The 24,193-nt window shown below is 44.0% G+C and overlaps 1 protein-coding gene and 1 pseudogene across 1 annotated transcript; both read left to right on the top strand.

Annotated features, from left to right (window-relative positions):
• The first annotated feature begins 4,549 nt into the window (after positions 1-4,549).
• Positions 4,550-14,733, top strand: LOC124662279 (RRP12-like protein). The gene is made up of 18 exons (XM_047200135.1): positions 4,550-5,095; positions 5,183-5,705; positions 6,263-6,508; positions 6,644-6,732; positions 7,471-7,681; positions 7,765-7,946; positions 8,052-8,291; positions 9,341-9,528; positions 10,363-10,456; positions 10,546-10,602; positions 10,689-10,823; positions 11,892-11,957; positions 12,167-12,280; positions 12,865-13,026; positions 13,112-13,240; positions 13,330-13,431; positions 13,930-14,006; positions 14,088-14,733. The coding sequence occupies exons 1-18, from the start codon at positions 4,550-4,552 to the stop codon at positions 14,407-14,409; spliced, it is 3,483 nt and encodes a 1,160-aa protein (XP_047056091.1). The 3' UTR covers positions 14,410-14,733.
• A 262-nt stretch (positions 14,734-14,995) lies between these two features.
• LOC124660129 lies at positions 14,996-18,292 on the top strand (annotated as a pseudogene).
• Positions 18,293-24,193: the final 5,901 nt, after the last annotated feature.

Below are 24,193 nucleotides of genomic sequence, written 5' to 3'. Positions count from 1 at the left end.
CAGATGCTTTTGAAATAGGTTCCAATGAATAGTTGATCTTTCTTTGCCACCTACTGAGTAGGGGAACCCTGAAAGGAAGAATTCAATGCAATGTTATAATTGAATAATTAAAATTTTGTTTATTTGTTTTAGCACAACACCATTTGTGTCTATCCAGATTACAAATCAATTATCTAATCAGTACCTAATCTTCGGTGTAAATTGTAAAAAAATATGTATCAACACGTCTACATGATGCTATTCACCCCAGTGACTACTGTATAGAATCATCCTCTCTTCTTCAATATTAAATCATAAATTGCATGATTAATGTATTCGTATGGAGTCCAGTGCGTTATGCACGGCCGGCAGCGGAGGGAGGACAATCACCTGACCATATGAATTAGCCTCAATATTAACTAAGGTGCTTTTAAATGTTTTCTTCCACTAATTCTTTGTTAGGGACGTGAGCGAAACATGAATCATGTAAGGACTAAACTATTATATGGATGAGTGAACAATCACAAAATAAAAGAAAGGCTAACAGGACAAGTGATAACAACAGAGAGTAACGGCATATATTTCAATGCATTATTTTGTACTTTAAATAGGAGAAATATAACATAGCATCATTATGAACAAGTCGCACACGAGGCAAATGATGAGTAACAATATAATGCAAGAAATGGCTGGTTACCATAACTTAATAAGATATAAATGCAAATTAGTTTCAGTTTCAAAAAAATCACAAAAGCACAACTAAAAAATTGCATATATTAAAATGTTCTTGCTGTGCAAGGTGTAGGCTAATTTGCAGCCTGGAACACAAAATAAAATACGGTAGGAGAGTATCTATTGTACATGTCGAACACATCAGCTGCAAGCTCCACACCATGACCCTAAAAATCGATTAAGCAACAATGTATTCAACAAAAAAAGGGAATACGGAGAAGGTGGATTGTCCTGGAGGAGGTTTCAGTCATGAGCTTAAAATCGATGGCATCTATCACCTGATTATCTTGCATCGTCTAAAGATAGAAATAACGGACAACTGGATTTGCAAGCAGAAAATTCATATGGCTATGAATAAACCAAAAAACAGCACCAAGACGAGAATGACATGTATATGCGGACATTAAAATATGGTTGTGACTATCTGATGTGCAAGTAAAAATCCAAGAAATAAAGCCGAGAAGAGACATTCATACCCACCGAACTGCTCATGTGATAGAAATACATACGGAGGGGACATACTGAAATTATGAAATATATAGGGGCCTTTATCGTTGATATAAAGAACATTTTGAATTCTTGATCATGCTCGTGGACACCCTCTTCCACAGACCCAATACCGATAACAAAACTGAGCATCTATCCTTCAAATAATATTAGAAAAACATAAGTGAGATCTCATCATTAAAGAGAAAAGTGTCATCCGTTTCAATTGGTATGAGGGACGAGTTTGAGCAAGTGCCAACCCAGCGAGGCAAGCTCGGCTGCTCTGTTCATGATGATGGCAAGCCTCATCTTCAACACTGCCCACTGATGTCCTTGATTTTTAAGATAGTAAAGACACAATTTTAAGAAAATTTAAGGGAAAAAGAAGGTAGTGTGCAAGCATAATAAATCAAATCACTGTGAAATCAATGTCAAGCATATAGCTGCACACGAATAGTGTCACAATATCAACCTAAAGTAGAGAACTAAAATATCCGACTCCATCTAAAACAAAAACTGCATGCGTCAATCCTTTCAATCCATATCATGTCGCAATGTACATCTTTACCTAACGCCTTCGAGTCGATGGCTTGTGAAGTGTGCAGCTGCGCTTCAAGTCGTGGTGCATCGTAGCCGGGGACTTCCGCTCATGTCGAAACTCCACGCACAGCCGGGGACACACCGCCACAATCTTTTGAGTTCTACCTCAGTACATGTTACTTCTTCTCAACCTCCTACAAAATCCAAAACAATAAAGCTTGGATTAGCAAGTAATTATCTCATGATATGGATATAGCTAATATACCAATCTAATAATAAGATTTTCACTGGACGGAGGATAATTTTCTTCTTGTACTGATTACAAGGCAATCTCAGGGAAAAGATTTACAGAAAAAATGCAAAGAGTGGAGCACAGATGAGCCAAAGAGATGACCTGCATGTATTATCTTTGGTGCTTGTCATTGATGAGCCAAAGAGAGCACCTTCAATTGCTGTAAAATGTTTCCTCGCGGTGGAAACAACCACAATATTTACCTACGTCAGATCACGATTGCAAAATTCCTAGGAAGAACCCTAGAAAGAAACCCGCAATTGGCCATCGTGAACAAATATAGACCAGAGACCCACAATAAAATCATGAAGGCGAAGTTTATCTAATTACTGAATCTCACCTTGATTTTTTACATTTCAAATCAATCACCACCATTCAATTCTGCAATATGTATATACAACTGCTCCAAGATCTCCTCTTGTTCAGGGAACAACACATTTGCAAACAAAACAAAAAACACATGGTTAGTACAATAGAGGCTGAATGTGATGGGGGCAAGAAAAACAACCATTTTAGCCAATTACCTAGCCTCAAGCAGTTGCACATAACCGCTCCCTAAGCTAAAAAATTATCTACTTCACTGATCCGGAGTTTCTAGCACACACGGCCTGCAAATCCTAATCAGAAACCAGCTCCAATTAAACCGAAAAACAAGCAAACACAATCAGATTGATCCATTTTTTAGATGAGAGTGGGGAGAGGAGAGGAGGTTTACTCGGATGGGCGGTCCGGGCATGTTCCCGGCGAGGTCGTCGGAGGAGCCGCTAGGACGGAGCGCGTCGGAGTACTGCCGCGGCGGAGCAACCTCGCGGAGGAAGCCGGGAAGGAGGGTTCCCTGGTAGGGAGGATGGAAACATCCATAGCCCTCCATGGCCCCATCACATCCCGTCCCCTTCTCTTCCACCCCATGTAGCACAAGGGCGCCTCGCCGTTGGCCACAATCGTTGGGAGCTCCGCTCGCTGGACGTCGCCGCTCCACCGGCGCGCCTCTCCCGTGGCGTTGCGCTCAACCGCCGGCGCCTCTCCCACGCGCTCGTGTCGCGGCTGGAGGCGGCGGCCGGGCAGAGCGAGGGCGCGAGGCGGCGGATCGAGGCGGCGGCGGTGGGCGGCGAGAACGGGGAAGGAGCGAAGGCGGGGTGGGGCGCGAGGCGGTGGTGGCGGGCGACGAGAGCGGGCGAGGGCGGGCGCGAGGCGGCTAGGGTTTCGTTTGTCCTGGGGGCTCGCTTTTATACCAGGCCACACTGAAATACCGAAAATACCCTGCGGGTTGAGATCCACTGCCTGGCGCCAATGCATACCGACGGAGATCCCAGCCGCAGTCGCCGACAGGCGGGCCCGAACGATGGTGGGGCCCACCAGCAGCCTCAGGCAGGTAGAACAGGGCCATTACATGTCTTTATCTAGTGGGAGGAGAGGCAAGAACGAACGGCTGAGATACGCTGATGAGGTGATCCGACGGCTGACATGCGCTGAGCGCTGTGAGTCCCCCATGGGGGGGCAGCTATTATACCTTTAGATGCACATTGGGTGGCTACTGCCGCAGCAGCGACTGTGATCCAGGATACGCGGCTCTCCGTGTGGCAGCTGTAGTTCTTTCCCGCGCGTGCCCGCCAGGCCACCGATGGCCAATGCCGACGAATTCCCGCGCGTGCCCGCCAGGCCACCGATGGCCAATGCCGACGAATTCCGCGAGTCATATGGTGATGAGCTTCGCCTCTTCCTCGTTCACCAGTTTGGGCCTCGGCGCACTGGTTGTTGTTTATATGATCGCCGTCGTCTAGAATGTCGATAGGGACTGGGCGTAGCCGCGGTACTGCATGAGCGAGATGCGAGAGACGGCCAGAGCGCATGGCTCCTTCTCCCTCCTCAGCAGCCAGTAGATGTAGTGCCGCTCGTCCATCTTAATTACCATCGTCCTGATCTCCGGCGCTAAATCCTCCTTCGAAACAGTAGTCGCCATCTCGATCGATCTCTATGTGCAGGGTATCCAATTTAGCCGATCGATATACTCCCTGATATAAAACTGCACGACCCTAGCTTTTGATCTGGAGCTTAAGTAGGCAGAGGCAACGATTCATTGTTGTGTTGGGGCCGGAATCACAAATTCCTTTTTGAGTTTCGTTTGGTCTTGGGCCGAAAGCAATCGAGGACCTGGAGTCTGGATGCAGAGAGATAGCCTTTGGTAGCAGCGATTCGTAATCAACACAAACGCCTACTGTCATCGACCATCGGAACCAACACAAACACGTTCGGAACGAACGATGCGAAGCAAGACCGACCAAACGGACGAAACCAACAAACGAACCGTTTTTAACTTATGCGGTGGCACCTATGTAATTTTGCTAGAAAATCAGGGGCAGAAATAGACGGACCAACAAGAAACCTTATTTTCTTTATTATTAGGTATAGATTAGGTATAGATATAGATATAGATATAGATATACTCGCAAACTTTAAACCCTAGTCTCGGACCCAAATCCCCCAAAACCCTTTTCTCCCTCGGCCCGTCGACCCGTCGTCATGAAGCGGAAGCAGAGAACCTCGGCGGCGGCCGCCGCCGCCGCCGCCACCGAAGTCGACGCCGACGAGCCGTCCCAGGCCCTGCTCCCCCTCGACGACTATTCGGGCGACGTCTGCGCCGCCCTCACCGCGCGCTACGGCCGCTCCGCCTCCGCGCAGCACCGCCACCTGCTCGCCACCGCCGCCGCCATCGGCTCCATCCTCGCGGACGACGGGCGCTCCCTCACAGCCGAGTCCTACCTCCCCGCCGTCGTCTCCGCGCTCCGAGCCGCCGGCCCCTCCGACCCCGCCGCCGCTTCCGCGCTCGCCTCCCTCCTCGTCATCCTCATCCCCCACATCTCCTCCCTGCCGCCGGCCTCCGCCTCCGAGTCCGCCTCCTCGCTCGCCGACTTCCTCGCCTCCCCTGACGCCTCCAAGCTCCCCACCGGCACCGTGCGCTCGGTGGTCAAGTCGCTCGGCCACCTGGCGCTCCTTCTCGAACCTGCAGCCGATTGGGGCGCGCCTCTGGAGGCTCTCCTCGCCGCGTCCGTGGATCAGCGCGCCAAGGTGAGGAAACTAGTAGCGGATTTTCAAAATTGCTTGGTGTAGAAATCACGCTCATGTCATGTGCATGCAATTTCTCGTTTTTGACAGGTCCGAAGATGCGCACAGGAGAGTGTGGAGAAGCTCTTCGCTTACTTGGAGCGCTCCGGCTGTGGGAAGAAAGCTAGCAGTGCTGCAGTTGGCTTGTTCGAGAAGCACATTTCGTCGGTGAGAGGTCTTGCCAAATTGGATGCAGACGCTTCCGAGGCTAAGGAGACGGAGGCGGTTCACATGCTAGGCGCGATGGCAGTTTTAGTTCCGCATCTATCTAAGAAGGCAAGGAGTACAGTGTTCTCGGGTGCTCGTCGGCTGTTGAGCGCCCGTTTTAGCCCGCTCACAAGGCATGTCCTCAGGCTAATGGAGGCCTTGCTGGAGCATCTTAAGGTTGAGAATGTTGAGTCGGAGTTGGAGAACTTCGTCTCCTTGCTGTTGGCCTATCTGCCTTATGATGAGAAGAAGCCTGATGATACCATCATTGCAGCATTACAGCTGATGAAAAGTTGTTTAGCGAAATTCGCCGGTCACTCAAAATTGTGGACAAAGGCTCTTCCATCTGCATTTGAGGCAGTTTCAGGTTTGCATCTTCACGCTTTTCATGTGCCAGGACTTCATGCAATGATGCTTCTTACAAAATATCCATATGCCCAGTTCAATAGAAATCGTATGCATTTCTAGTTGACTTACCTAGTTAATGCAATGACGCTTCTTTGAGAATAGTGAGTTCTTCTGGTTATCATTATTGTGCGTGCTGACACAGTAGTCCCCAACCATGCTTCGTCCAATTCTATTTCATGGGTTAATTTAGGGAAAAACTTATTCTCTTCGCTCAATTATGAAAGTTTGGACGCTCAGCTATGAAACTTATTCATGGGTTAACATATTTTCCCCCGGATTGCCTTTGTGAGCGCATCTGCTGAAAGTTTGGACGCTATCCTTCTTTTATGTGTATGACCAATGAGAATATATCTATGGGGATTACGTAGGATTCATGTCGATATGCATCTTTTGGTCAACCTTTTCCACACGTATGAGTTGGTGATAGATGTACTTGCGAATTATCTTCTGCTGTATTTGTGTTGTAATGCTTAGTAATACTAATGTAACTTATTGTTCTGCTTCTCAACTTGGCAGGATACCTAATTCTGGACAGAAAATGTTCTGAAGATATAGCAAAACTGCTAATAGAGTGCATCTATTCTCATGTCGACCAAAGTATTTTGTTGACTAATGAATCACAGCCTGATGCTGGGGATTCAAGTGATGGCGCTGCTGTCAAATCAATCTGTTTGTCTATCAATAAAAGACTCAAAAAGTGTCCTGCTCCTCCTCTTCCTGATAATGTGTTAAAGATCGTCCTGGCTTTGTTTCTCAAACTGGGTATGTACTCTCCCAGCACCTTTTAACCTGCTAATATTTTGTGCATCATGTAGCCTTTCTGCATGCAGATATTCACATTGCCCTGCTTTACACATCGCCCACTAAACACTTTGGTATTTGATAATTCATCTGCAGGGGAGTGTTCTTACATTTTTATGAAAGACATCCTACTAACTTTGTCACGACTTGGTACGAAAATACACAAAGAACCACACCTGAAGAAGGTAAGTTCATTTCTTGATTACTATCACATCCAGAAAAGGACCATCTTAGCTTGTTTTGTAGATGCCACCACCACTTGTGGACATTCAACATTATATGTTTACATATTTAATTTGCCAACTAGCTTTTATTTGTTGCAGAAATGGTCACACATGAGATTATTACTATTTTCTTATTTAAGTGTTACATATCTACTGCATAAAGTAAGGATGAGGGTTGCAGAACATACCACCTGTCAGGCGATACCATTGATACCAATATACAAATAGTGGTTTAAATAGTTCTGAAAAAATTTGAGCTAGATGTAATGAAGCATCTTGCGAAGATTGAATTAGAACGATATACATAAGAGAAAAAAAAGGCAGAATTTAGTGAATAGTGTCTTTTCCTTTTCCTCCTTTTGTCTTCTTTTGTTTTCCATGTGTAAAATTTACATGATAGGATAATACTGTGTTGATGTTGTACATTTTATTCCTGATTTCTTCAGGACCATTACGGCCTAGTAAAATTTTGGCATTGGTATCATGGTATCCACCTAAAATTGTATCACCGGATATGTTCTCCTTGAGCCCCACATAATCTTAGTGCAGAAAGAAAATAACAGAATATCATGGTTTAGTTTATATTCAGTATTTGCGCCACACCTATTTGTATGTGTCAGGTAAAGAGAAACTGCATACACCTTAATTTTTGAACTTTCATTTAGCTACTTTTTTCTCTTAACTTTGTCATATTTGCAGGTTGAGGAGTGCATTGGGGCAGCAATAGTTGCCATGGGGCCAGATAAAATTCATTCACTACTCCCAATATCTTTTCATGAGGATTGGTTTACATGCTCAAATACTTGGCTCGTACCCATTTTAAGCAAGTATGTTTATGGGGCCTCACTGCAACACTTTATAGAGTACATTGTACCGCTAGCGAAATCTTTACGGGATGCTTCAAGCAGGGGTAAAGACAATCAATTCAATAGGCCATAAAGACTCATGTTTGTATGTTATACAACTTCATAATGTTTTCCTTTGTTCCTTTAGCAAAAAAACCACGAAAATGTAAAGAGTTGCAAGCTTGGAGTGATCAATTGTGGAACTTGCTTCCTGCCTTCTGCCGCTATCCGTCTGATGTATATCAGAATTTTGGTTCCTTGTCCAAACTGCTTGTAGAGATGCTGAAGTGTGATCGGTGTCTCTACAAATCCGCTTGTAAAGGCCTTCAGGTTGAGTTCTATACACTGCAATTTTCTTATATTTAATCTTTTGAACTCGTTTTCTACAATGCTTCTTCATTCGTTCTCTCAGACAATTTATCTATTGTGCCCCAGCAACTTATCGATGGAACTAGAAGATTAACTAGCAGCGATCAAGACGTAGAAATCCCTGCAGAAATTTCAGCCTTGTTCACGTCATCGGAGGCTAATAACTTAAGCTGTGTAAGCTTACAAAGATGCTCGAAAAAAGATGCCCGTAAAAGCATGAAAGTCCTGGCATCACATTCTGTGGATCTTCTTTGCACTTTTGCAGATGATTTCCTTGACTCTTCAGAAAAGCGTGCTCACTTAAAGGTGCATCACACACTCAGTTGTTCCTTATATCAGATGATTGTCTTGTGATTGTTTCCCAATTACTTAACTCGGTTACATACGCACATTTTGAAATAGCATCTCATACTTGTGGACCAGCATTTACGATTTTGATTAACTTGTGCATGTTAGATGCATGGATGCTTGTTAAATAGATGATTGTCTTGTGATTGTTTCTCAATTAGTTAACTCGGTTACATACGGACATTTTGAAATAGCATCTCATACTTATGGACCAGCATTTACGATTTTGATTAAGTTGTGCATGGATGCTTGTTAAATAAGTTATATTTGGGAGGCAGTTTTTCATTGAAATAGACGATGTTAGATGCATGGATGTCTGTTAAGTTTGGAATTTGAAACCATAGGCTGGGAGGGAGCTTAAGCTTTACCTACCTGACTCAGTAACCCAGTCCATGTAATTTTACATGAATGCTTCAGCCTTAGGACCTGTTAAGTTGGTGAGGGTGTCATGACTGTTTCACCAGATGCATGACTAAGTGCATTACAAATAAGGAGAAGCATGACCATTTGGAATCCTGTTTGCCTATCCTTAAGGATATTTAACTAAGTGGCCACATGACTTTGTAATAACGGTTGCATGACTATGAAGTATGAATTACTTTAAAATATGTAATGCAAAACTCATGCATGGAGTCTTCTTCCTGCATATGGCTTGCTTGTGTATTTTGCTGTACATAATGATTGTGCTACTCCGTATTTTTTTCCTGTGTATGCTGTGTACATGATCCAAGCCTTGCCATTGAAGGACTAAATGCAGGCTTGTGTAAGATGGTTTTCACACATGTTAGAGCCTCAAATCTGTATGTTTATGACAATAATATGCCTCCAGCTCTCATATCGATCTATCCCAGAGTTGTGTTGCAGTATGCATTTTGACATGTGTACTGAAAATTGCTCTGTTCTTACGGATGTAAAAATTTTAGCTACTCGTAAGCCCATATCTTTGTTTGAAGACAAAGCATCTATTGGCCACTGATATTTATTCTGTCATCTTTGTGGTTTTGCAGGATGCTCTGAGATCCCTTGCTCAACTTTCTGGTAGCGCAAATATCTGTAACCTTTTTCTTTCACTAGTTAAAAGATTTGGTTTGGAAGATACTCCATTGGAGCCAGAGAATCTAGAATGTCAAACAAATGAGGTAGATGGAAAAGAAGAAGAGAGCAGTGATGCTACAGCGGAGATAAATAATAAGAGGTTTGCTACTTATCTTTGCCCACATAAGTTATTTCTTTAAATCTAGGTTAAACATTCTTGTAGAAAAACAAACAAACCAAGTAAAAAACAAAATCGTAGGTTCTCAGCAGCTTCAAAAATTCAAAAATTCGTACCATGTAAACGATTACCTACAAGTCTTCATTTTTTTTTTCAATCTGGTAACCTTTTGCAGCGATCTTACCATCCAGTTAATGGTCACCTTGATTACTTCATGCGTTTACATTCCATTCTTGACAATACAATCCACACGGCCTTGAGTTTCACTGTGCATTTAGGGCAAATGCTCTAGGGCATGAGAGAATTAGTAAGATAAATATTAATGATCTTGTGGTTAGTTGTACCAAGAAAGCAAGAATAAATATCTGTACTGGTATACTCATCTTCCCCCAGTTGTGTATTGGTATTTAGCTATTATTAAATTGTTTTATTAGTATATATTAATATTACTGGCCCCTAACTCATGCATCCTAGGTGATTGAGTGGAGCCAACTTGATTTCAAGAAGTTAGCATGAATATGCAGTTATGCTGTTTCGGAAACTGTAGATAACAAGGTTTTGAATAATACAGTTCTCGTTGAAAAACTTAGGTGTTAAATTCATGAAACCATTATCTAAAAAATAATGTCATGGAAACAACCATGCCCCCAAACTAGGATTTTTCTTGGGAGTTTTACCAGATATGTAGGGACTACTACGCTTATTATATGACTATGCATCATCATGTATTCACATGTTGCTATGTCATATGAACACATGATGTGTCCCATCCGGAAGCTTGTTATGCACAATATGATTATAGTTTTGTTTGTGCAGGTCACTTCTGATGGAACTCATTCCCACGCTAGCTGAAGCTGCCGATGAAGATGCGCTTGATTTATTTTTTGGATTCATCAAGTCTTCTTTACTGGTATCCTTGCTAATCTCTGCTCTTATTATGCCCCAAAACCCAACTATTAGTACATTTCATTGTTCATACCTCTTATCTTTTCTCCGCAGAACAACATCAAGTCGTGTGACAGCAGAGCTCTCTTCGCATTAAGCATAATTTTGAAGGTCAGCATGAGTTCCTCATATGCAACTTTTGATTTTGACATGTACCTTTTCCGATATTAATTGTCATCTCATCCCTTTACTTTCAGGAACATCATGGATATTCTTTAACCCAGTTGGATGAAATAATGATGCTTCTTCATGGAATAAAGCCAGATTCTAATAATGCAGTTTTAGAAGGCCAATTAGTATGCTATAAGTATCTGTTGGTTCATATGATTAAGGTAGGTTGATAGTTGTTATTCTCTTTCAATAACAGGTGACATACTGCAAGTATCAAAAGCTTTCCCTTTGCATGATCTCATTTTCGAATTTGCTATGCTGATGTATGTGTGTGTGCCGCTGCAGTAAGTTTTCGAACATGCTGTTCTGTCTGCACAACTGCACATTGTGCCCATAGTGTTATCTTCCTGTCAATATTCTTGCATGCATAAGAGTTGTATTGTGGGAGGTGCTAAGTAATTTCGTTTTTTTTTGTTACACACCTTAGTCAACTTTCATCGGCGTTTGGTCAAGGCCTCAGGGCAGTACCAAGAAAGGAGCCATGTCATGCAGGAATTGCTATTCACATGAACAGTACCCACGTTGACAATGTCATTAACTGTGGAGAAAATGATAGTTGGTTATTTGAACAAGATAAGTTACTTACATTAAATCTGGGGCTAATGCAACTTAAATACGTTGAAACTTGACAACATACATTCTGTACAATTCCAGACTTACAAGAAATAAGAATGTATATCTCATTTAACTTAAATGTGTTAAAAGAGGACATTCAACTAAATCGATTGGTCTGTACTTATGAAATGTATAGATCTGCTGTATTTTAAATAAAAATAAACAACTACAAGTGTCTGAGCTGTGAGCACCATAAGAGCACAACTACTTGTTAATGAGAGCTGCACCCTTTGCATATGTTGACCAACTTGATCCAGAAGGGATCTAACTACAAACTCAAGATGCACCAAAGATAAAACCTAAGACCTTGGGTAATCTCCAATGTTTACTTGTTCATGTACGCCCTCTTGCTACCACTACTTGCCATATCCTGATGGAATACTAGCAGTGTCAAAGTAGTTAGCAGACTAGCTCATCTGTATCCTATGCCTTCCTTTATGGACACACGCATGTACCTCCTACCAAGAGAGCATGAAGATATCGACATGATGTTCTTTGACTGCAATACTGCATACATGTTTTCATATGTTACTTTAGTCTAGTTCTATGCTTCGCTTGTCCTGCTTGTTGAATCATGGGATGTGTTTTTTTACTTACCACCTACCATTCTGAAGGTTAATGAAGAGAGCACCAGCAAGAAGGCATTCTTGATTCTAAATGAGTTAATACTTGCATTGAAGGTGTGTTTCCCTAGACTCATGTTTTGATAAATCATGTATTACGGGGATAGCATCATGTCATACGTATGGCATCATCATTTATACAATTATTAATTTATACCGACTTAAAGCAAGGCCGTGAAGAAAGCCACATGGCAAGGTTTTTTTTCCGTCTTCTGCCATCTGTCTTTTTTGTTTCATTCCCTTTTGTTTTCTTATTTTAAATGCAGTCTAAGAAGGAAAATAGAAGAATAGCATACGATGTACTCCTGGCTATCAGTACTAGCTTGAGGAGCTCCGAATCAAATAACGGAGATTCAGATCTTCAACGACTATTCACAATGGTCAGTTAACAATCTTCTCTGCTCTTGAGATGTTTTCCCTATGTTTATTTGATGCACACAAGTAGGGTGCCACGTTGTTTGAGGAGACGATTGTTTCTTGTTTCCTCTTCCTAATCATTGCACCTCAAGTACTTATTTCGCTTTTCATGTAAGAAATCTCGCAACACGATCTCTTCATTTCTAGTTCTGAATGTAGTATTATGAATTGATGTGCCCATTAACTCCTCTCATCTGTATAAATTATTGATGCTTAGTGTATGAAATCTATGCAAAGAAAAAGTCTCATGGAAAATGTAGAACTAAGGTTTATAGTTTTGCAGCAACCAGGCCTGGAAGCAGCCATATAGTCTATATTTTAGAAGAGCAACCTTCAAGCTCTGAGAGCACTACAATGGTGTTTGAGCACCACAGTGATGTTGTGTAAATGTCTAACCTGCATATCTCAGAGTAGAGATGTATCATACCTATGCATTTTCTTGAATTTAGTATCTGCTTCATCATGTAAGCTATATAATTCCACGTGGCAAGTGTTCTTGAATTTAGTAGCTACTTTATCATCTAAGCTATATAATTCCACATGGCAGGTAATGGGATATCTTTCTAGTCCGTCTCCTCACATAGTGAGTGGAGCAATTGCTGCGCTATCATTGCTTATATACAATGATGCTAATTTTTGCATGGAAGTTCCAAATTTGATACCATCAGTTCTAGTTCTGCTGCAAAATAAAGCTATTGAAATAATTAAGGTGAGTTCTGTGTCTTTTGTATACCTTATTAATCGTTTTCCTGTTATAAATGTCTGATTCGTTTATTTATCATATGCAATACAAGGCATCTTTGGGCTTTGTTAAGGTGTTGGTAACATCTTTGCATCCAGAAAAACTATTGAGTTTGCAAGCAGATATCATGACTGGCATATTACCATGGTCATCTTTTACAAAGCACCATTTCAAAGGGAAGGTTAGTCACTGCAATTGTTCCATGGTTTAGTTTCCATCTCTTCCATGTTCTGTACGGTGCACTTAATAAGATCTGTTCTGATGTTGCAGGTTGTACTAATACTGGAAATATTGATTAGGAAATGTGGATTTGATGCCGTTAACCTAGTAACACCGGAAAAATACAAGGAGTTCGTTAGAGAGGTTGAAGAGGTGAGACTCCCATTCACTAATATTTTCTGACTTGGCTGTGGAAGACAGATCTACATTTGCACCCATTGGATTTTTGTTGTATATTTAAGCCTTTGATGATTTTGGCCAAGCTGCATATAGTGTGTGATTCATCCATATCCACCAATTATGTGTTAGTTTATCAAATTTAAATTAGCAAGCGGGGGTTAGTTCCTTCATAGTCCTCATAAGTTCATAATATAACTCCACTGTGGTGAGGTCGAATGGAGTTTTGATTTCTAGCTATTCACTGCAAAGATGCTGCATTTTTTTTTGTTTATGAGCTCTTGTTAGAAGAACTATTCTTTCTCCTCAAATAAAAAAGAGCACCTCTTTAACTACAAACTTTTAAAAGGAAAAACAGCAAATTATGAGGCCACGAAGATCCCCCAAACCATTCCCTTCTCACATACTCAACTAAGCTTACTCGCATGGAAAGAAAAACATAGCTGAAAGTTTATTTATTGCACTTTTTTGCAGGGCCGCAAGGGGAATCATAATCCAGCAGATGGTGCAGAGCCTGAGGCAAATGATCCTGAGGATCCTACTCCGAAGAGGTGAAGCCAATGTCAGCTCCTTTTTTTTTTTTTCCTTATCCTTTACTACAACTTATCACTTATATCATTTGGTATATACAGAAGAAAATGGGGTGACTCTAATGCTGAACCTGGGCAAGAGGAAACACCGAAAAGGGAATTCTTCGTCAAAGGGGATAGGAAACCTCACTTTGGGGGTGCCAGAAACCATACTGACAAAGCATCAGGCGGCAAAGGTGATAGAACTCATTTCAGACCCAAATCCAATGCACGGTCAGGAAATAGTCAAAATTACAGAGGCGGTAAATCGCAAGGCCGCGACACGAGGCCCAGAAATGGTGCGTTCAACAGCACACCGAACCGTGGGACGAGACAGTCCGCCCACTCTCCTAGATTCAAGAAGGCTAGGACTGCAGCAACATGAGGTGGTTTGCACTGTCCAGCTATCGTCACGCAGACCCATGGATTTCGGCGTTCTGGCCTGAAGAGCATGGTTCCAGTTTAGGACTTCAGCTATGTATTCTGCCCATTTTGCCAAGCTCTACGGGCTGAGTTTTTCCAGTGTTCTGCCAAACCGTAGAACCAGACTGGTGGTTAACAGTGCCAGTCACTTATCCATCTTTTTTTTGTGCAGTAAAATTTTGGCTTCTCAGTGGCTAGATTCGTGTAACAGTTTTTTCTATTCACACAAACATATCAGTGCAACCGCTCCAACAATTTATATAACGAGTTTTTAAAAAATTATGTAATGGCATGTTATGAGCTTTAGAATTTTGAAATCTGATTGTTCCTTGTCATTTTCACCCAAAATTCCTTTTCTACACTTTTGGGAAGCCTTTTGTATCTGAAATTCGGAATCGTGGTGCTATTTTCGAACTGGTTGGAAAGAAAAATATGTACGGTTTGATGTCGGTCACGGATATAACTTTATCCACTCGGGCATGAAGGGCTCATGTGGCCCTTCCGGCCCATATACCTGGCGGCCCTCTCTTGTCTTGTCTCTCCCAGCCGCGGTGTCAGATTCCGACCCAGCCCGCCGGCAGCCGCCGCATCTCCACTTCGTGTCGTCTCTGTCGATTCCGGCGGCCGGCCATGGCGGTGGCGGGGCCGGGGCAGCTGAACCTGGACGAGTTCCCCTCGTGGGGCTCCCGCGGCGTCGACTGCTTCGAGAAGCTCGAGCAGATCGGCGAGGGAACCTACGGGTTGGTACCCTTCCTACTCCTTAATTTCCTCCCTCTCAATTACTCGGTTTTGAATCTAATTCTACGTCTCCGTCGCCGCCGGTCGCCGCCAGGCAAGTTTACATGGCGAGGGAGATGGAGACGAACGAGATCGTCGCCCTCAAGAAGATCCGCATGGACAACGAGCGCGAAGGCGTAAGTTTCTTCTTCCCCACATTCTTCTCCGACGGCCGATGCGATTGTATTGTGGTGCTTGGTTTGATGTTTCGTCTCGGCGCAGTTCCCGATCACGGCGATACGGGAGATCAAGATCCTCAAGAAGCTCCACCACCAGAACGTTATCCAGCTCAAGGAGATCGTCACCTCCCCAGGTGCTCTAAATTCACCATGAACACCACCCTTGACCTGTGTAATTGAATTTAGATGCGAGGCTTATTATGGAGCTTGATCTTCGGACTGACAGAAATTCGGAATCTGCAGGCCCGGAGCGGGATGAGCAAGGAAAGCCAAGTACGGCTCGATTTACTACACTCTTGCAATTCTAGTGCCCTCGGTTTTGCTTGGGGCATGGGATGGGGTTGTTTGTAGGTTCTCTGAGGTCTGACGCGTTGTCGTGTTGTTGAATTGAACGTAGTCGACGGCAACAAGTACAAGGGGAGCATCTACATGGTCTTCGAGTACATGGACCACGACCTCACCGGGCTCGCCGACAGGCCGGGGATGCGCTTCACCGTGCCGCAGATCAAGGTGCGGCTTGCCTTCACGTGCGCGCTGTTTCCCTTTTGGTGTTACGGTATTTATCGTGGTGTATGTATTGATCCTCCGATTTGTCCTGGTCCAGTGCTACATGAAGCAGCTGCTTACGGGCCTGCACTATTGCCATGTCAATCAGGTGCTGCATCGAGATATCAAAGGTATTATTATACTTCGGCACCTCCGCTCGAATTTTGTGGCCTTTTGGCTGCTGCTGAGCTAATATGTTGTATTTGGTACTTCCCTTCCAGGGTCTAACCTTTTGATAGACAACGAGGGTAACCTGAAGCTCGCTGATTTTGGGCTGGCGAGATCGTTCTCGAGTGACCACAACGGAAACCTCACTAACCGTGTGATCACCTTGTGGTATAGGTACAACCTCCTCTGCCCACCCGCAGGATCGTTGTCACTATTGTATTCGTTATGTATGCTTCATTTTTTTGCCTTCTATTTTTTTTCCGGGTATTATCTTATTGTTGTTGGATTTTGCATACAGACCCCCGGAGTTGCTACTCGGAAGCACAAGGTATGGTCCAGCTGTTGACATGTGGTCTGTTGGTTGTATTTTTGCTGAGCTTCTCAATGGAAAGCCAATACTGCCAGGAAAGAATGAGGTATATATGTACCTATGAGGCTTTCAGACATGAAGTGTACAGCCAAAGCATTTGTTGCGCTCTCTTGTCGTTTTTACCTTTTATAATGAACCTTCACTTCATCATATTTGTGTATGAATGAACTACTAGGCATCAATAAGTTTTGGTTTTATTTGCGCCATGATCTCCATTGCATTGATTACATGAGTTATGCGGTAGAATACAATTTTTAGCTTCCCTCTATTATTTCTAATGCATTTTAACTTCCTCTGTTTCTCGGTGCTTGAAAGGTTCCATCTAGTCATGCAACCGTTTTCCATTCTAGTCATATACTTCCAATTTTGATCTTACCGTTTTGTCTAGTTAAATAGCATGGCGTTTGTGATTTAGACCCTTTCGTAGTGCGTGTTTATGTTAAGTTACAGTTATAACCCTTTGTGGTTTTAACGTTTTATGACATTACCGCAGCCGGAGCAGCTAACTAAAATCTTTGAGCTTTGTGGCACGCCTGATGAGGCAAACTGGCCTGGCGTCACTAAAATGCCATGGTACAACAATTTCAAGCCTCCCCGGCAGTTGAAGAGAAAAGTTAAAGAAGCCTTTAAACAGTGAGTCCTATGCTTGGCATTGTTTTGTCGTGTAGCTTTAGTAGTCATGTCTCTGGTGCTCACACTTATGCATTTGCAGTTTTGACCGGCATGCTCTGGACCTTTTAGAGAAGATGTTAACTCTAGATCCATCACAGGTAATGTATACCAAATTTGAGCAGATCCGATTTTTTTTTGATAATAGCTGTTTTATTCAAATGATTGATTATTTCTCTTTCTCAAGGCCCATGCGTTTTAAAGATTTAACATTATTTTATTTTCGTTCCTTCATTTTATTTTGCAGAGGATGCCAGCGAAAGATGCACTCGATGCAGAGTATTTCTGGACTGATCCATTACCGTGTGATCCAAAAAGGTAGTTCTGATGGCTGTTTTCGTTATAGGGCGAAGGAAATTCCTTTCTAGTACCTTTCTTCTGGATCTAAGTTAAATCATGACCATTAAATGTTAAATTATACAGTTTGCCATCATATGAAGCATCACACGAGTTCCAGACCAAGAAAAAACGTCAGCAGCAGAGGCAAGCAGAGGAAGCTGCAAAGCGCCAAAAACTGCAGCATCCTCCTCCACACACTCGCTTGCCTCCGATCCAGCATCCAGGCCAATCACACCAGATCAGGCCCAGCCAGCACAATGCACCTCCCGTGGCAGCTGGCCCGAGCCATCACCCTATGCAAAACCCCGAGGACCAGGGGGCCTAACAGGTACCCGCAGGGTGGCTCGGGCTATACATAATCAGGAACCGTGGAAGCCAGGGCAGTGGCTATGGGAGCGGCCCGTATGCTCAGCAAGGACGAGGAGGACCTCCTCCGTTCCCTGCAGCAGGTGGCCGTGGTGCGGCTGGCAGCGGCTATGGAGTTGGTGGTGGGCCAAATTTCCCGCAAGGCGGTCCGCCGTATGGCGCGTCTGGTCCGGGCCGAGGTCAGAACTATCCTCAGGGTGGTTCTCGCAATCAGGGTTATGGGAGCTGGCAATAGTGTATGCCAGTGGCATGGGGTGGTGAAACGCCCGTCTGAGTTTGGAATATTTATCTGTAGAATCTTTGCTATTCATGTGCTACTCTCTGGGATTTGCTGCACTAGTAGCTCCTGGAGTATATTGTTTACGACTTCAGCTGTAATATTTTTATAAATGTATGAAGTATATCAGCACTAATGAAATATTCGTGTAGCATGGAGGTCTTTGAAAAGTCATTAGAATGTTTGCAGTCAGCTCCTGTTTTGTGTTAGTATTCTTTGCACCTGGTTATCCGTAATTTGAACTGGCACAACCTGTAGTTTAAGCATAAAATATGTACTTTAGACATAGGAATCATATACTGGATGCCATGAATGCTTGTTTCTGTTCAGCATCTGCATGGACTCTGCAATCAGGATGAACTGAAGAAACCTCAAGTGAGACATGACAAATATTGATGACATGGCAGAAGAATTTTTTAGGAATGATTTTTCTCCAAATAAAAAAATTGTGGGAAAATGGCTTCAACAAATGCCTCCAGATCAAATGGTTGGAGATCTTCCAAACCCGAGACGGATAAAGCCAGTGAATTCAGGTCAGGAAATTGTGCATACCACGCGGCCACCTTGCGCAGTGCCATCTAGCTTGGTCAGGATGAATGAATCCTGTGATTCCGACAAGAAAGTCTAGCATTATCAGTTTATATCACTATGCTGTAGCACATTTAAGCCAGTTGTGACATCCAGAGCCAGCAATACCTCCTGCCTGCAGAGAATGGAACACATGATACAAGGTATCATACATGATGAAAGAACAAATGATAATGCAAAAAATGTTGACATTAGGAGAGCACCAGTTGTGGCCATCCAGAACCAGCAATAGTCAAGGTTTTTCACTCACGACACAGGGACGTATGGGCCGAGGTTGATCACGTTTGGGCCGAGGTTGCGGTACTCCTAGTAAGCCCACGATCGTCTACTAGGCCTTTTAAGCGAATCCAAACCAACATACAAGGCCGCGCGGGAATCCGAATGAACGAACGACAGGAACTGGCAGATTTTTTTAGTCCCACATCGGGGAGCATAACGCGCTGGCTCCATCTTAAAATGTAGCCGGGCCGAATTTGCTACGTGCGCCGATGACTTAAAACGAGTGCACACCATCCATCAACATCGCACTCCGCGGTCGTGCTAAGCGTCTGGCTGCTGCTGGCTTCCTCATTCCAACGACTATCGCCCATTGGTTCACCGGGCAAGAAGGCGAAGAGTGCAGTGCGCTGGGAGTCCTTATTCCAACGACCTCGCCCATTTGCTCACCGCAAGCAGCAAGAGCGCAGGGCGTGGAGACACGGCCTCAAGCGGCCAACGAGGGGGGCCGGCATGGTCTTTTTGCATCAAGGACCTCGTCCCTGCTGTTGTCTCGTCAAGGACTCGTCTCACGAACGGCGACCGGTAAAGGGGGGCCCGCCTACAAAGTATATTGCGGCGTGCAGTACAGGTGACCAAACATTCGTAATTCATCCGCACTAAAATGCAAGAAAGAGCCAAGTGGTATCCCAATCCAGATATCATATGCCTCATACTTTGTTGGTCGAAAGAATATTACACATCCAGGATTTGGGCCAAGCAAGGCCGTGTAGGATGGACTATTTGTGCCATCGCACTGCGGCTCACCGGCCCCACCCTGTGAGTGTACAAGTGACCAAACAATTTAATCTACTCGGCGACTAAAAATGGAAGAAAGGCCAATGCAATTAAGAAGTAGCTAGTATGAACTCAAATGGAATGCCTCATACTTCTGTTGGTCGAAACAAGTATTAACATCCGGTGGATGGAGTAAGTGAGGCCGTGTAGGATGCACAAGATATCGATATTTGTGCCATCACACCAGTGCTCACTTCAGCTCCACCCCCGAGTGTACGAAAGTGATCGGACCAACCATCTAATCATCGGTATAGTATAAAAACACCATCAAACCAAAGAAACCATGGTGACATAAGTCAAGATGCTCAAACACACATAGCATGCATGGAGCGGATGCTCCAAAGTGGATTATTCATCACTTGCATATAGACCATGTGATGCTCGGCAAAAGAGAGGCCAGACCAAGAAACCGCGAAATCCAAAAGAACCGATGGGGAGTATGCCTAAACAAGCAACAACACATAGTATATCCCAGCTAACCGTGCAGGAGACAAGTCTTGGCAGCCAACTCAATCACTCTAGCACCACCTAGTCTTTTAAAACCATCGTAAAAATGTACTCCATTTTCTTCGGTTGATACCACAGCTAAGCATTCATTTACATGATCCTCTACCGTGGGATATCTCTATTTTCATCAAAGCCAACAAGAAATAGAAAATTTATCATTACCTACGCTGAGTCTCGAAACAAAGCCGGGGGTACCATAAGGGATGACTCATCACCTGGTAGTAACCAAGTGATGCTGCAAGAGAGAGGCCCAGCCCGAGCTTAGTCAATCCGAGAGGAGATGGATATGCATAGGCAAGGCAGAGAACAGCTATAGCCCATCCAAGGCAACCAAGCATAAAACCAACCTTTGACAAGCTCAACTCGAATAACCTAGCATCACCTAGTCTTTTAAAAACCACTTCAAACTTCCCATTTTCTTCTGAAAGGATGCCACAAAGGCATTCAGTTTACATGATCCCCCACCGTGGTATATCTCTATTTTCATATCAAAGCCAACAAGAAATAGAAATTTGTCATTACCTGGGCTTGAGTTCAAAAACAAAGCCGGGGTACCATAAGGGATTACCTCGTCACTTGGGCTAGGAACTCAAGTGATGCCGGGCAAGAGCGAGGCCAAGCCCGAGCTAGCTCAATCCAAAGAGGAGATGGATATGCATAGGCAAGCAAGAACACATAGCCTATCCAAGTTAACCAGATAAAACCAACCTTGACAGCCAACTTAATAACCTAGCATCACCTAGTCTTTTAAAGCATCAGAAACTTCCCATTTTCTTCAAAGGATACCACAGTGGCATTAATATTGGAGTCTAGCTAATGGAAATCAAGAACTAGTCTTGATCTCCAAATGGTGATTAGAGGGAATTTATTCATTTTAAGCAACATTAGGGACAAATGGGATCATGCAAGGGACTTGGGTCATTTGGATCATATGGCATCAATTAAGGAGGGCAAACCGAAGGACATAGGCATCCCCAATGGGCTCAAGCCAAAGATGGCATCCCGGGTTTACCGAAGGCCCATGAGTCGAAGAATAAGGAAGTTTGGGAAGCCCAAGTTAGTACCAAGGAAAGTTAGGAGTTGTATTAGGAAATATAGACTTGTAATTTTACTTCGGACTGGGTTGTGAAACCTCTCCCGGGCTCCGTAACTTGTAAAGTATTACGTAATCCCTCGGCTCCGCCCTCCTATATAAGGGGGAGTCGAGGGACAAAAGAAAGGATCGACTCATTGTTTCACGCAACCCTAATTTTCATAATCGTCGAGTACTTTTCGGCTGAAACCTTCGAGATCTACTTGTCCTCTACTTCCGACTAAACCCTAGTCTTCAATACGTAGGCATTGATAAGTTAATCCCTTGTCAATTGGCGCCGTTTGTGGGAATTAGAGGTGCCAAGGAGCTGATTTTGATGGCACGTTCAAGATCGTCGACTTCGTTAACTGCAAGCAACGCGATGGACAGAGGTAAACAGATCGAAACTGGTCTAGTATATTTTGTTCCTCACCCGCCCTCCCGTTTGGATGCATATGCATATCTGGAGGATCCCATGGAGATGGACGCCGTGAAAGTTCCACGTCCGCATCGTGAGAAGGAAGGGATCGCATCGTCTCGAAAATTCCGATCTCGTCGGGATTATCGGGGCCGGCCGATCCCGATTTTCAGGGTCAACATCGCTGAACCGAGTCGCGACGAGGAGATTTCGCCGCCACGTCTTCATCAAGCACTCATGGCAAGTGAAATCCTGGCCAAGATCTTCAGCGCGACATGTCTTTCGATTCATATGCTGACTCCGGTATAAGTAATGATCCGAGTAACACTCGGCGTTCTTCAACTTCATCGACAGATCCAATCATTGCTGGAGCAGGTATTCACCAATCTCTATGACGGTGCCACCAAACCAAACAAAGTTCGTAATCCGAAATATCATCAGCATCTATGCAATTGGAGAACCAAGTCAGCCTACTGATGAGAGACGCTCGTAGGAACTCCGACGACGCGGAAATCCGTATGCTGATCCTCGCAGATCCTCACGCAAGGTTTAGGAACAAAATATATCGGACCAGGAACACGAGAGATGGTGCGCATTTCCAAGCAGGTGATGGGATCGAGTCGCAAGAGCTATTGATGGTACGGAGCCAATGACCATAACAATGCTGACTCCTGAGGAGTTATGCGTATCAATATAGGCTTTCAGCACGTACTGTGCGGAGCTCGAGAAGCAGGTAAAATCGGGCTTATAGAGACAGGAAGCAAACATAGCCACAGGCTAAGAGCTAACTTGAGTCAACAATCTGCACTTCGAGAGCCACAGTAGCAGCTAGGAAATAGAGCTTAGATCTGCTGTAAAATATACCTGTGATAGGGGAGAATCTGGGTTCAAAACCTCGACATGTCCTTTTGTGTCGATAGACACGAGGGAATATTATCCCTAAGACACCCGTAAGCTGGGTACACATGGCGACGCAAGCTTCATCCGCATCCAAGCCACCTCCCGGAGATCCTAGAAGCAATGTGATATGGCCAGCAGGAGTTGGAGCCATAAGGGAACGTGTTTATAAATTGCTTCCCGGGTTGACGTCAAGAAGGCAAAATAGTCCACACCATCGCAAAGAAGACTAGGTCCCGAGAGAACAAGTGGAGCAAGAGATACAGCAACCTAAGCACGGGTAGATGAGTACGATGCATAAGGAACACTGGCATTTCCCCAGAAAGAGATGAAGAGGAGTGCGTGGGTTAATGCTTTTTTGCCAAGGAGGGTCCGGAAAACTCGAGTTCTTCTGTGGTTTAAACTACCCGATAATTTCTTAAAAACGATGGCCTGCAAAGATCCTTAGGATCATTAAAGGATTATCTCGAGACGGTGAAGCTGAGGTGGAACTACAACAGCTATGCAGAGCATTCAAGCACACCTCAGTGGAGCCTGCATAATCTTGGATAAAGAAGTTTCCTCCTGTGTTCCATCGACAAATGATGGGCTTTGAGGATGATTGTTAAGAAATCGCTGTCCACCTGCAAAACTCAGATCACTAGAAGAGTTGAGGTCGGTGGACAAAATCATGATGAATCAATGAGAAATACATCCAAAGGTGGAACATCAAAAACTCGGCATAGAACATATCTCGACGAGAGAGCAATAGATGCGTTCAAGTGTGAATCACATGAGAGATTTTGTCAAGACTTGTGAGAAACCAACCCAAGGACAGCATCAGCATTGATGAGTAAATAGTGGGTGATGGAGAAGATGTTGTTCACAATAAATCCATAGGTCACTGCATGAGACCATGGGTCAAATTTTCAAATAGGAGATGATGATTCCCTTTGGATGTCAGAAAGATGCTCTGTACAACATTATTGTTTTCAGAAAACACTGGAGGAAACAATAGAGATGAATACTCTAAGGAGCAGTTGTTATGAGGCGACAACAGAGATGACTCCCCGTAACAACAGACAAAATAGTGGACCAAGGTTCCAAAGACCATATATATATCTCCCGAGGATATGATGTGAATGACCATGTCGATGTATTTCTATCTCGGCTGTTAGCTGGTGAGTACTGATATATCCGAAGGACTGGCTTAAATTTTCAAGCAATGTTGAGGTTTGCAGGCAAGCCAATGCTCAAGCAACAAATAGAAATCCCTAGCTCCGTGAGCGAGATCCACCTTCCACCCTCCCAATGCGACGTAACCCAAGACCAGCCGTAATAGGTTGCAAAGACCACCTACCTTCCATATATCGGCACCAACGCCAACCGGCGCGGTCTCGAAGGATCCGTGGTGTTAGGCTGCCTAACAGGCCTGTGTGGCATAATCTCGGCCAAGTGTTCATGGCAGAGAAGATGCTCACCAACGATTGAGTACCTAAATTGGTCGATGACATTGGCTTCACAATAGCGGATCACCCGCA

The sequence above is a fragment of the Lolium rigidum genome, chromosome 6 (genome assembly GCF_022539505.1).
Source record: "Lolium rigidum isolate FL_2022 chromosome 6, APGP_CSIRO_Lrig_0.1, whole genome shotgun sequence".
In the NCBI taxonomy this organism is placed as follows: domain Eukaryota; kingdom Viridiplantae; phylum Streptophyta; class Magnoliopsida; order Poales; family Poaceae; genus Lolium; species Lolium rigidum.
Note: the sequence above shows the minus strand (reverse complement) of the source record. Positions and strands in the feature narration are given on the sequence as shown.